Consider the following 13,170-nt stretch of genomic DNA (forward strand, 5'->3'; position numbering starts at 1 on the left):
TTGATTCTGAAACACCGGTGGCGATACAGTGTGAGTAACGCGTGAGCAAGAACGCGAGGCGCGTCAACATAGGTCAACAAACCCGGTCAACAAACAGCTTTCGCCTTCTTTCACCAGTTCACCCTCATCTGCTCGTACAAATCTGTTTCGGTCTACTTCCTCTTGGAAGATTTAATACATGTGCATTGAATATGACGCAGGTTCTTTGTGTTGCCGAGAAACCGTCGATTGCAAAGGCAATAACCCAAATCTTGTCTGGGGGTCGATTCACTACTGTACGTGGCCCTTGAATTTCTCGTGCCAACCAGCTAATTCTTGTTGAATCAGCGGAATACGCGATCTAGCTTCATAAAGAACTATGATTTTGACTATCCACAAACTAATTCTCAATATACTGTCACCGCCGTTGCTGGACACTTGACAGACCTCGACTTCCCTGAGACCCACAGAAAATGGCATTCCTGTGATCCCATCGATCTCTTCTACGCTCCGGTGCTTGTTGAGGTCAAGAAAGAGAACAAATCAATGGAAACTAACATCTTCAACGAGGCCAAGAAGGCAAGCATGCTTATGATATGGACGGATTGTGATAGGGAGGGAGAACATATAGGATCGGAGATTGCAAATGTTGCTAGAAGAGCACGTGCTGGTATTGTCGTCAAACGTGCTCGTTTTAGTGCTATCGTTGCCCAGTAGGTCTCAGGCTATCTCTGTGACGGTGAGGTACCCATACTTTGCGCAGGCAAATCCATCATGCAGCTCAACACCCAGTGGAACTCAACATGAGGCTCGTTCATGCGGTTGAAGCCAGGCTAATAACTGACCTGAAGATTGGCGCAGCCTTCACTCGGCACCAAACATTTCAACTTCAGAACCATATTGAGAAGGAGGGCGTCATCTCTTATGGTAAATTAGTCGCTCATTGCGGTCCCAGTTCATATTCAACGTTCCTATAGGACCCTGTCAGTTTCCCGCACTCGGCTTTGTTGTTTCACGATCCAAGGATGTCAAGGATTTTAGACCGGAAATATTTTGGTACATCCACCTCGCCTTGACTGCGGAAGATGGTCAAGAAACAAGTTTCAGTTGGAAAAGAGGACATCTTTTTAGTGAGGATGAGGCAATCGTGCTTTACGAACATGTTATGGAGAATCCACTTGCGCGGGTAACAAAAGTTGAGAAGAAAGAAACAAAAAAATGGTAAAGCAGTCTATAGTTATTTGCTTTAGGCTGGGCTCACGATCTTCAGGAAACCTCTTCCTCTCACTACAGTCGAGCTGCAGAAAGCAGGCTCTCGTTTACTCAAGCTCTCGCCAAAAAAGGTGCTGGACGTAAGTAATTTATCCTACGTTATCATGACCCTCTCCCTGACGATCCCGCAGATTGCGGAAAAGCTCTATCAACAGGGCTTTCTTTCCTACCCTCGAACTGAGACCGATCAGTATGACCCGCAATTTGACTTCCACATCCTTATTGATAAGCAAAGGGTGGATCCTTCTTGGGGTGATTTTGCCACTTCGTGAGTGCTGCTATTACTTCTGTCGAACGCCACAGTGAACGTTTCTTACAGGCTGCGAGAGGGCGAGTTCTGTGCTCCTAGGAAGGGTAAGAATAACGACAAAGCACACCCTCCGATACATCCTACTGCGCATGCCGGTAACCTCGCTGGTGATGAGCGAAAGGTATATGAGTACATTTCTCGAAGGTTCTTGGCGTCTTGTTCCAAAGATGCGAAAGGGTGGCAAACAACTGTGGAGGTCATATGCGGTGACGAATATTTCGCAGCGACAGGTGGGCCTAATAATCTTCTACGATTTTCAGACGACTTATTGGAACGACACTAGGCTTGACTGTCACAGAGAAGAACTACTTACTGGTATATCCGTACGAGAAGTGGAACACCAACGAACTACCAGACTTCGAGGAGGGCAACGAGTTTGAACCTTCAATCTGCGAGCTACGAGATGGACAGACAACGAAGCCAACTTACTTGACAGAGGCTGATCTGGTGGCTCTGATGGATAAGAATGGTATCGGTACGAGAACGATTTTTTTGTTTGTTACAGGGTTACATTTAATTTGGCCTTACAGGAACCGATGCAACTATTGCTCAACACATCGACACTATCATCGCACGTGAATACGTGATTGAACAATTTGAAGGTCAAACCAAATACCTTCTTCCGTCAACTCTTGGGATCGGGCTCATTGACGGGTACAACAAGATGAATTTAAACAATACCAACCTCGGAAAGCCATTGTTGCGTCGCGAGGTCAGTGTACAATTTGTCTTACAATCCTTTTGGCTTAACTCTATCAGACCGAACGCCGAATGGTCAAAGTAGGTCGCGGAGAAACGACCAAGGAAGCGATGATTTACGAGAGTTTGGAGCAATATCGGGCGATGTATATCATTGTGCAAAGGGAATTTGACAAAGTTAAACAGGTATGGACCATATCTATTATCGCAAAACCTAAGATACAATTAATTACAGTGTGTCCGGCAATATCTTGACGAAGCGAGAAACCAGCCGGTCGGTGGTGGTGACAACGGAGGTGGCCCCCGGGATGGGCGCGGCGGGAGGGGCGGAGGTGCACGAGGGCGAGGGCGAGGGCGAGGCGGACGTGGAGGTGGAAACGGAGGCGGAGGACATGGTGACGAACCCCATGATGACGGCGATGCGCCCAACCCGGGAGGTGGAGGTCGAAGGGGAAGAGGGCAAAGTACCCGAGGGACCTCTGCACGCGGAAGAGCCAATGCACCTCAATGTCAACGAAACGAAACACCTCTTGACATCGAATCAGATCATAGTGAGTACTCGCCCATGTGACCATGCCCGAGGAGGAACAGTGTCGCTCATTGATTCCACAAGCCTATCGACCAAATCCTCCTAGGCCATCGAGCACGCACGCTGTGCCACAGCCTATCTCCACTCCAAGAACTTCCGCGACTGGAAGTGTACCCAGGGGGGCTTTGACCATCAAACTCTGCCAGTGTCAAGAACCGGCTGTCGAAAGGTCGAATTCTGCGGGTAAGAAGTACCTATGTTGTGGGAACGGCATCTGCCACTTATTCGAATGGGTCGAGACGCCATCGTCACGCCCTGTTCCACCTTCATTATCCCGACCTACCACGAGTTCTCACCCCGTTTCTGTTGAGGAACCTCCACGATGTGATTGTAACGTATCTGCTGCTCAACGGACCGTGGTTAAAGATAACGAGAACAAGGGTAGAAAGTTCTGGACTTGTGGAAATGAACGTGCTTGCAAATACTTTCAGTTTGTGGATGAACCAACTTCAAATGTACCGGCGAAAAGGACTCATTCCAATGTGAGTGAACGAGAAACCTCTTGTCCGACTCTTTTAACCCTGGGGATCTATGCACAGACTGTGAACGCTGGAACGTCAAGCCAGAACGAAACCCCGGATGCTTGCTACAAGGTAATCCTGCACTTACGCATTGAATCTAGTTTGGTGTTCTCATTCTCCCTCAGTGCTACGAGCAAGGTCACTGGGCGTCGCGTACGAAACTCAATTATGTGTGATGCTTAATTGCTTTCTTAACCAGACTTTCGTAGAATGCCCGAACGATGGTGGGCCAACAAAGAAATCAAGGGTTGCTTCGGGGGCACAAGCTTCTACAAGTTCCAGCGGTAGTGACACATGCTTCAAGGTATCATACCCAGAACTTCGTTTGCATTTGGACGTTACACTCACATTGTTCCCCCACAACTCAGTGTAGTCAGGAGGGACATTGGGCATCGCGTACGAGATCTTTTCCCCCCCACCAGCGTAGTTCTGACTATGTGTAGAATGCCCCAACGATGACGACTCGGGGGCAAGGACGCGAAACTTCGGAACCTCTGCAACAAATATACTCAGTTCAGCTACTTGCTACAAATGCAACGTAACTGGACATTACAGTAACAGTACGTGAATTACAGTGGCCAGGAACGCTTTATGATATTTCTTATTACAGATTGTCCTAACCCAAATAAGACCAGCAGTAAGTCAACTAGGGGCGGCAGTAGCAAAGGATCCATTCGCGGTCGTGGTGGTACAAAAGGAGGCGGTCGTGGACGTGGAAGAGGAAAAGGGGCAACAAAAACGAAATCGGGCTTCACAGCACCAGCTGGTTTCTAGATTTTCACGGATTGAGATTTGTAACTTTGATTTCGTTTGGAGTTTATAGTTTACTTCTCCCTCTAATCAGGGCGCCGACAGGTTCGAAGTCAACTTCCATCCTTGTTCGTCCTATTTAACTCATAGTCTCGAGGGTCGGTCACAACTTCGCCTTCGTTTTTATGCCGCACAACATAGAATACACTGATGAATGATGGTAGGGATCGGAAGCCGTGTGGTAGCCAATATTTGTCCCTTTGCCTTGTACCCCAGGGATTGTAGCCACAAACACCCTCAGTTTTGGCGGACACGTGCTACTTTCACATGCCTCCCACCAGCGAAAAACGCACAAGTCGCGCCGCTCAGTCATTACCAAGGGACTTGTGTGTATGTAGACATGAAGTATATATCAGAATTTGTGATTATTTTCATTTTCATGACTTTAGACTGTATTAAAAGAGTAAAAACTCCAAATTTCCAGGTGTATTCCCCACAAACACTCTCCAAACCACCCTCTGTCACCTAAGCCTCCTAATACATAGATATGTCAAAAGGTCTCACCAAAAGCTTTGTTTTAACGGTATATGTCATATCCCACATGAAACCAAGAATTTAAAGAGGAGTTTCAACAAGATTTATCGATAAGTATACTACATGTCAGGAACACCAACCTGAGGGCCGACTCCCAAGTGCAGTGGTGAGGGATGACATATTCACCATAAAACAAAGTTTCAGGTGAGTCATTTGGGCATATCAGTGACAGAGGGTGGTTTGGAGAGTGTTTGTGGGGAATATACCTGGAAATTTGGAGTTTTTACTCTGACAGTATCATTTTAATACAGTCTAAAGTCATGAAAATGAAAATAATCACAAATTCTGATATATACTTCATGTCTACATACACACAAGTCCCTTGGTAATGACTGAGCAGTGCGACTTGTGTGTTTTTCGCTGGTGGGAGGCGTGTGAAAGTAGCATGTGTCCGCCAAAACTGAGGGTGTTTGTGGCTACAATACCCCAGGGCCCAGTACCGAGTCACTATGGTGGGTCAGAAATAACTCAGATTACTTCTATTGTTAAGAAACTGACTCCCAGAAACGCCATTTGAACAATCATCGGGTGACTCAAGCAAGAATTTTTTCCGAAAGCTTCCTGTTAATGTCATCTCTTTTTTTTTTTTTTTTTTTTTTGGTGGTACGTGTCTACATTATCTTGACTTAATGGAGACTAACAGTAAAACAACCATAAATACTGGCCTCGTACTGTTCGTAGCTGGTGAAGGACAAAATCAAGCTTGGAAAAAAAACTTCTCAGACGAGGGAGCCCAGTGTATTGGGCCCACCCCAAGGAAATGTACCTTTACACACGGTGTCTGACCGTAGTGTGGGGATTCAGACCAAATAGTAAATTTACCTAACCAATACCTTCTGCAAGTTCTCTCTCAATGATGTGTAGCGGCCTGATACCCACTAAAACCCCAGTTCCCTTCGTCCAATCCGCTAAAGGGCGAAGTATACCACTCAAGAGTCAACCTAATATCAGAGCTACGGAAGTAGCACCAACACCAAATCAACCCAAAAACTAGTACACCTCCATGTAAAGTCTATCAATAACTCTACACACCAGGAAAGATTGCAAGGGTGGACTGCTTGGCAAAGGTTACGCACAAGATCACAGTCTCAGTATCGTATGAAGGTTTTATGAAATCAATGTGTAACTGCAAGTGTAAAACACCACAGCTATGGGGGTTTGAGGTTTTGTAGGGGCTCTGTTTATTGTCCAGTGGACTAAGTGGGACTATGAATTTCGTCTACGGTAAGACTGATTCAAACGATTGGAGACTATTGTCCTCAACAGACACAAAAACTAAGTCCTCAGTGGACACAAATGCTAAGACCCTCGACGGATCATGAAACAGTAATCAAGACCTCGGCAGCCTATGGACGGATAGTTCTCAAGTTTTGACCTCGACGGTCTCGTATGTTCAAATCAAATCTTATCGTTTCACTGCACAAAGACAGGGCAAATCTCTCTATTGGTGTCAAGAGCAGTTACTCACAGGCAACCCACTCAGGACTTTCCTACGCACGGGTAGTACTTCCTTATCTATGGATACATGGGCTGCTTTTATACTACTTCTACACTAGCTTTGTAATCCTATCTCTACTTGTTTCATCTCTAAAAATAATGCACTGTAGCTACGAATCCATGCGGAATCTTATTGCTAGGGACCACTACATGTGCATAATCTGGTCTTCGGAGCTTTTCCGTATTCGAATTATATGTTTTGGACCAATCTGGGCCATTCTTCATTCTTGTTTTCTTGTTTCAGCATGTAGAATGGACCTACATAGGCGTACCATATGGTATTTCCTGCCTACGGACCTTATCCTGCATTTCGACGTTATCAAATCATATGGACTTTGGGTGTCCAAGTGGTTCCAGCATATGAATCCAGAGTTCCGAACTCCTGTAGCACATGAACAGCGCGGACTCCGAGATCCATTGTTCATTCCTGCCTGGTTCCTAGGTACTCTATCTGTGATCTGGGATCTGTATCATGTCTTTTTGTCTTTTCCTCAGATCAGGACTTGATCTACGGTCATATCAAATTTCTCCTAGTCTGTGTGGTCTTATGTCCGATTTCTTGTCAACTAAATCCCCCATAGAAGTAGGTACTCCTAGTATCAAGGTCTTTTGACTCCATTAAGTTCTGCTACGAATGGTTCTGTGAAGACTACAAGTCTTCTAATAGTACAATCCCGGGGCTCAACAAGCAGCAGCACACCACAACGAAAAACCAGATGCAGCACACAGCACATCTGGTGCAAGATGCAGCACACTGAGCTTAAATGCAGCACACTGACTTGGAAATTGATTTCCGAGTGTGCTGCGCCTCATGTGAATGTGCTGTAAATCGAACTCAGTGTGCTGTGTCCTGTCATTATTTACTAATACATTCAAAAAAAAATAAAAAATAAAAAATAAAATCGTACCATGCCCAATATGACACATTGTGATGTCATCACATGTGACTGTTGATTTTGTTCAACAAACCATTTGCAGACCTCATTCATTCTGGTCTTTCCCCCCCCTGCTCTACTTCTCAAACACCTTACAGAATCAGTAGTTAATTAATTAATTATGTGTACATATCTATTATAGAGAATAGATATGTACACATAATTAATTAATTAACTACTGATTCTGTAAGGTGTTTGAGAAGTAGAGCAGGGGGGGGAAAGACCAGAATGAATGAGGTCTGCAAATGGTTTGTTGAACAAAATCAACAGTATCACGTGATGATGGCATGTCGTATCATAAGTAATGTCGTACGATTTTTTTAAATATTTTTTTTGAGTGTAGTTGTCCCTGAATTTACGACAGGACCCACAGCACAGTGGGGTCCAATCTGAAGCACACTCAGATGAGGTGCAGCACACTCGGAAATTGATTTCCGAGTTGGTGTGCTGCATCTAAGCTGAGTGTGCTGTGTCTCAGGCTCAATGAGCTATGTGCTGCATCTCGTTTTTTGTTGTGGTGTGCTGCATCTTGTATAGCCCCTGCAATCCCTTGATATGCCAGTGCATAGTAGGTAGAGAGTAGAACTTGGTGAATTACTGCTTAAGTCCTCTGCTCATAGTGTTCTACAGGTTTCAAACGGTCATACAGTTTTCTGACACAATCTACGGCTCTCTCTAACTGGTCTAGCTGCACCTACAGCACATTCTACTAGCGGCACTAGCTTTAACTAGCAATTTGGGCTCACTCTAGTTCTTAATACGATAAATATTGCTCTGTAGCACTGTTTAAAGTGTAAAAAGAACCTTGTAGCATAGTCAACTAAGTCGCATTACTGCACCAGTATTCCCCGGTCCCGTAGACAAGGTGTGAAGCCAAGTCCACCGGATTAGGTCATGTGTGGCTGTCCATACATTGGCTTTCTTTCAGTTCGCCAGGAGCTTATCTCTTCTTAGCCTTGCATTGATCAACGCCAATATTTTGTTGTAGACTTCCTGTGGTGTTATTTCTTCTTCACGTTCACCAACCACGGTGTCACACCTCATTTTCCAGATAAGGTGAGTACCTTCCAATATCAGAATCTTCAGGAGGTGTGTTGTGGCAGTGTTGAGCTTCCCATTTTCTTCCTTCAGCTGAATAGCTCTGCACCCCAATATAGTACTGAAGTCAATATTTGGCCAAGGGCCAAATTCACTCATTGGCCATACACTTTCAACAGTCTTAGAGTATGCCTAGAAGAGTTCAAGCAGTGGTAAAGGCTAAAGGAGGTCATACAAAGTATTAGAAGTTGAAATATAGTATAAATTTAGTGTAGCAAAAAAACTGTCCAGTTGGATTTTCGTCATATTTTAGTGATAACTTTATCAAATGTCAATATTTTTGTGCAAAACAAAATATGGTGTGTAGCAGGGATGTAGGGCTATATTTTATACACTTAGAGTCTTATGTAATATTGGTTTTCCATGGAATTATTTAAGGGTTTTCTCGGACTATGTACCAAACTGGACAGTTTTTTGGGTCACTGTACTTTCCTCATAGGAGGAAGGTCAATGTGCCCTGGGCCAATTCTTGAGAATGACTGTATTGAGAATTCTACAGGCTTGGCTTGCATAACAAGCTTATTTCTGGCATTCAGCATTGGGGTTGTCGAACCCATGGAACATGAGTAAATAGGTTATCACGATTGTCAGATGGTGCACACCATAAGTCAGGTAAAAACAACTGTATTTGACGTGTGATCTTGAGGTAGTACGGTTGCAGACAATCAAACATGATAAAAAACTTGACTGAATCATTGACACTTAGCCCCCGTAAGGAACAAAAGAAAACTTTGTTTTTGAGCTATTTAGACCAATGTGATCCAAGGGGGCCCACCGATTAAAAAAAAAAGACCATGGGTCAGTTTTTGCTGAGATGACCCCTTGAGGGACCCCCCCCTCTCTATGTAAGCTTTCCACACACCATATATGATAGGTACACATGTCTTATGTTTTTGGAATATTGTCCAACCTTCAATTTGGCTCCAGCTCCTCTTCTATTTAACTTTACACTGCTCATGAATGATGCTATACATTTTTTTCTCATCTACTTATTTTTGAAAACAACCACATGCACTGCAAATCCAGTGATATAATCAAGGCCAACACATCATAGATGTTATGTAGCCCTTATACTTGCATTGAAGGCTCAGTTCACCCTCACCTGTCTTTTCATCCTTTGTGACCACACAACTATCAATGATGACTAGTTCTGGTATTAGTATTTCATTAGATTCTATATCTTTCTGAGTCTGGAATATTATATCTGTTAGCCTTTTTAAGCTAAGATTTTTCGGAAATGAAACACCACCATCCATCACTAAAAATATATAAAAATGCAGAAAATGCTCCTTTTGCCGAGCTAAGCATGATTCTGGTAAAAGTGGGGACCTCAGAGACCCAAGAGTTATGTCCAAATATAGTAATTATTCTGCATCACCTGATGCTCCTGTAATATGGCAAATATCAATGCCCTCCAAAATCAACAGAGAGGAGCCTCAAGAACTCATGGAGACATCAGTGCTCCAAATTATGGGGGTAAATCCGACAACTTGAAGTCCTCAAATCCAGATGTACGTTCAGTGCTGATTATGGATGTGGCAGAGGCTACCATTGGCATAGTGTCAGGTTTTGGATATGACTCAGAGGGATGAAGGTTTTGTGATGCGCAGTGTTGAATAGCGTGTAAGAACAGGAAAAACGTCGGAGTCTGTCGGAGCTCTGGAGTGCGAGAGAGTGGCTAAAAGGAATGTATAACCTCAGTGGTGGTTTGACACTACGATAATAGGGAATACCTAAAAGGAATGTATACTATAGAAGGTAATATGAGTACTTCTGAATAAGGGAAAATAACAGAAGACTTACACCTCAGTGGTGGTTTGACACTGAGGTGTGAGTGTACGTATTTAGTAACTATATACTCTAACGGAGATTAAAGGCACGTGTTTATTTGATACACAACAGGTTTGGGTGGTGAATCAGAGGAATTGGGGAAAGAATGGAAGGAAGACAATAATGCAAGAAAAACACACCAAGCAAATAGATCAACGAATCTATTGCTCTTAGTATTCTCTAAAGGTGGGGGTTCGAAAGTTCGGCTTGTCGAAGGTTACACCTTCTTTGATTTCTCGAGATGTAGACAAAACTAACTCTGATTGTGAAGTCTGGTTCAAGATAGTAGAATTCTCTACTACTAATCTGTTTTTATTTATATTTATATGAATCTAACAGTCTGAAGCCTACTTCGGCTTATGAAACGCGAACAATCTGTTGTGGCCCAAGTGCCTAGAGTTCCCAAGTGAACTATTCCAAATTCCAATTCCAAATCTGTCAAAAGTCCCCAAGTGGACTTAACCAAATTTCAAATCCAAATCTGTGTTCTGACCAAAACCAACACACACTGATGAAGTCAGGGCAAAATCCAATCACTTTGAGAGTTCCTGCTTAATCGTACAATTTGGGCAGTACTAACTGCTTGATTGCACCAACTGGGCAGTACTAAACTAAAGAATCCTAGCTTTTACAGGGCTCCTTATATACCGCTCGAGAACTAGAAAATATGAAAAGTAAATAATAAATGGATTTTCTACTGAATCTCTGATTTAGATGAGAAAAGAATTGGAATAGACGTCGAATTTCCTTCTTCGGCCATTTCTTCGTCGCTTTTGAGTATAATCTTCTTCTTCCCTCTCTCTTCTCGGTCTTCTCGGTTTCTTCCATGTGCAGTCCTTGTAGGTCCAAGCCCCTCTTTCTTCCGGTCTGAAGTCGGACGCATGGTCTGCATATTCGATTGCTCCTTTCCATTCCACATCTTTCCGCTGCTATGATTGAATGTATCTCATATCTCTTGTTCTCCTAATCTGCTTGATGTCCGAAAACACTTTCCCTCGGACAATTTCTAATCTCCTCTTATCTGACTTCTCTTATCCTATCTCTGAGTAATCTAATCTTATTCAGAAGTTTTCAATCCCAGATCTAACTTCTCTCTAATATCTGTCAATGTCTTAACAATCTGTCTGTAATCTGTTTTCCTCGATGTCTAATAGAAGTAAAACAAAATAGTATAATATCCCTTGATTACCCAAAACATGTTACCGAAGGCAGAGAGGCCAATGAACATAGAAGGTTTGGAAATAGCTGTCTTCTCGAAGTCCTACAGGTTTTGGATTACTCTTCTCGAAGATCTCTCTCTATTCAATTTCCTTCAAACAGAGGTCTAGGGTTTTGACTAGCAGATCGGTAAAGGGCGAAGTATACCACTCAAGAGTCAACCTAATATCAGAGCTACGGGAGTAGCACCAACACCAAATCAACCCAAAAACTAGTAAACCTCCGTGTAAAGTCTATCAATAACTCTACACACCAGGAAAGATTGCAAGGGTGGACTGCTTGGCAAAGGTTACGCACAAGATCACAGTCTCAGTATCGTATGAAGGTTTTATGAAATCAATGTGTAACTGCAAGTGTAAAACACCACAGCTACGGGGATTCTAGGGTTTGTAGGGGCTCTGTTTATTTTCCAGTGGACTAAGTGGGACTGTGAATTTCGTCTACAGTAAGACTAATTCGAACGATTGGAGACTATTGCCCTCGACGGACACGAACACTAAGACCCTCGACGGATCATGAAACAGTAATCAAGACCTCGGCGGCCTACGGACGGATAGTTCTCTAGTTTTTGACCTCGATGGTCTCGTATGGTTCAAATCAAATCTTATCATTTCACTGCACAAAGACAGGGCAAATCTCTCTATTGGTGTCAAGAGCAGTTACTCACAGGCAACCCACTCAGGACTTTCCTACGCACGGGTAGTACTTTTTTATCTACGGATACATGAGCTGCTTTTATACTACTTCTACGCTAGCTTTGTAATCCTATCTCTACTTGTTTCATCTCTAAAAATAATGCACCATAGCTACGAATCCATGTGGAATCTTATCGCTAGGGACTGCTACATGTGCAGAATCTTGTCTACGGAGCTTTTCCGTATTCAAATCATATGTTTTGGACCAATCTGGACCGTTCTTCATTCTTGTTTCAGCATGTAGAATGGACCTACATAGGCGTACCATATGGTATTTCCTGCCTACGGACCTTACCCTGCATTTCGACGTTATCAAATCATATGGACTTTGTGTGTCCAAGTAGTTCCAGCATATGGATCCAGAGTTCCGAATCGCCATAGCACATGAACAGCGTGGACTCCGAGATCCGTTGTTCATTCCTGCCTGGTTCCTAGGTACTCTATCTGTGATCTGGGATCTGTATCATGTCTTTTTGTCTTTTCCTCAGATCGGGACTCGATCTACGGTCATATCAAATTTCTCCTAGTCTGTGTAGTCCTATGTCCAATTTCTTGTCAACTAAATCCCCCGTAGAAGTAGGTACTCCTAGTATGAAGGTCTTTTGACTTTGTTAAGTTCTGCTACGAACGGTTCTGTGAAGACTACAAGTCTTCTAATAGTACAATCCCTTGATATGCCAGTGCATAATAGAATGTAGAGAGTAGAACTCGGTGAATTACCGCTTAAGTCCTCTGCTCATAGTGTTCTACAGGTTTCGAACGGTCATACAGTTTTCTGACACGATCTACAGCTCTCTCTAACTGGTCTAGCTGCGCCTACAGCACATTCTACTAGCGGCACTAGCTTTAACTAGCAATTCGGGCTCACTCTAGTTCTTAATACGATAAATATCGCTCCGTAGCACTGTTTAAAGTGCAAAAAGAACCTTGTAGCATAGTCAACTAAGTCGCATTATCGGGCTATCTCTAGTCCTCTTATTTCCACTAATTATTATCTGTTCTTCTTTCTTAAAAGCAAAAATTGAAGTCTTTTATAGTATTGCACAAAACAGGCGCAACAACAAGTTTGAAGACGAGGAATTATAGGAGTAGTTTTTTTATTTTGCAGTGGCCATGGATGAAGACTTGAAGGATGAGCAAGGGGCCCCATGTGATTGAACCCCTGACCAGGGGTGGGGTAGGT

General features: G+C 43.4%; 1 protein-coding gene across 1 annotated transcript; it reads left to right on the forward strand.

Annotated features, from left to right (window-relative positions):
• Nucleotides 1-10: 10 nt before the first annotated feature.
• E1B28_000402 (uncharacterized protein) lies at nucleotides 11-4,501 on the forward strand. Its single transcript, XM_043146222.1, has 18 exons — nucleotides 11-275; nucleotides 328-692; nucleotides 743-906; nucleotides 957-1,200; nucleotides 1,250-1,331; nucleotides 1,383-1,519; nucleotides 1,571-1,791; nucleotides 1,845-2,036; nucleotides 2,092-2,273; nucleotides 2,321-2,446; nucleotides 2,496-2,811; nucleotides 2,874-3,331; nucleotides 3,389-3,442; nucleotides 3,496-3,523; nucleotides 3,580-3,674; nucleotides 3,739-3,766; nucleotides 3,814-3,930; nucleotides 3,981-4,501. The coding sequence occupies exons 1-18, from the start codon at nucleotides 192-194 to the stop codon at nucleotides 4,142-4,144; spliced, it is 3,057 nt and encodes a 1,018-aa protein (XP_043014922.1). The 5' UTR covers nucleotides 11-191; the 3' UTR covers nucleotides 4,145-4,501.
• The last annotated feature ends 8,669 nt before the right edge of the window (nucleotides 4,502-13,170 follow it).

Source organism: Marasmius oreades, chromosome 1, assembly GCF_018924745.1.
Source record: "Marasmius oreades isolate 03SP1 chromosome 1, whole genome shotgun sequence".
In the NCBI taxonomy this organism is placed as follows: domain Eukaryota; kingdom Fungi; phylum Basidiomycota; class Agaricomycetes; order Agaricales; family Marasmiaceae; genus Marasmius; species Marasmius oreades.

Excerpts from the sequence above, each read along its gene's own strand:
- E1B28_000402 (XM_043146222.1), top strand. The coding sequence starts at position 192 with ATGACGCAGGTTCTTTGTGTTGCCGAGAAACCGTCGATTGCAAAGGCA. Across the intron at positions 276-327 it reads CTGGGGGTCGATTCACTACT|CGGAATACGCGATCTAGCTT; the intron begins GTACGTGGCCCT and ends TTGTTGAATCAG. Across the intron at positions 1,332-1,382 it reads CGCCAAAAAAGGTGCTGGAC|ATTGCGGAAAAGCTCTATCA; the intron begins GTAAGTAATTTA and ends ACGATCCCGCAG.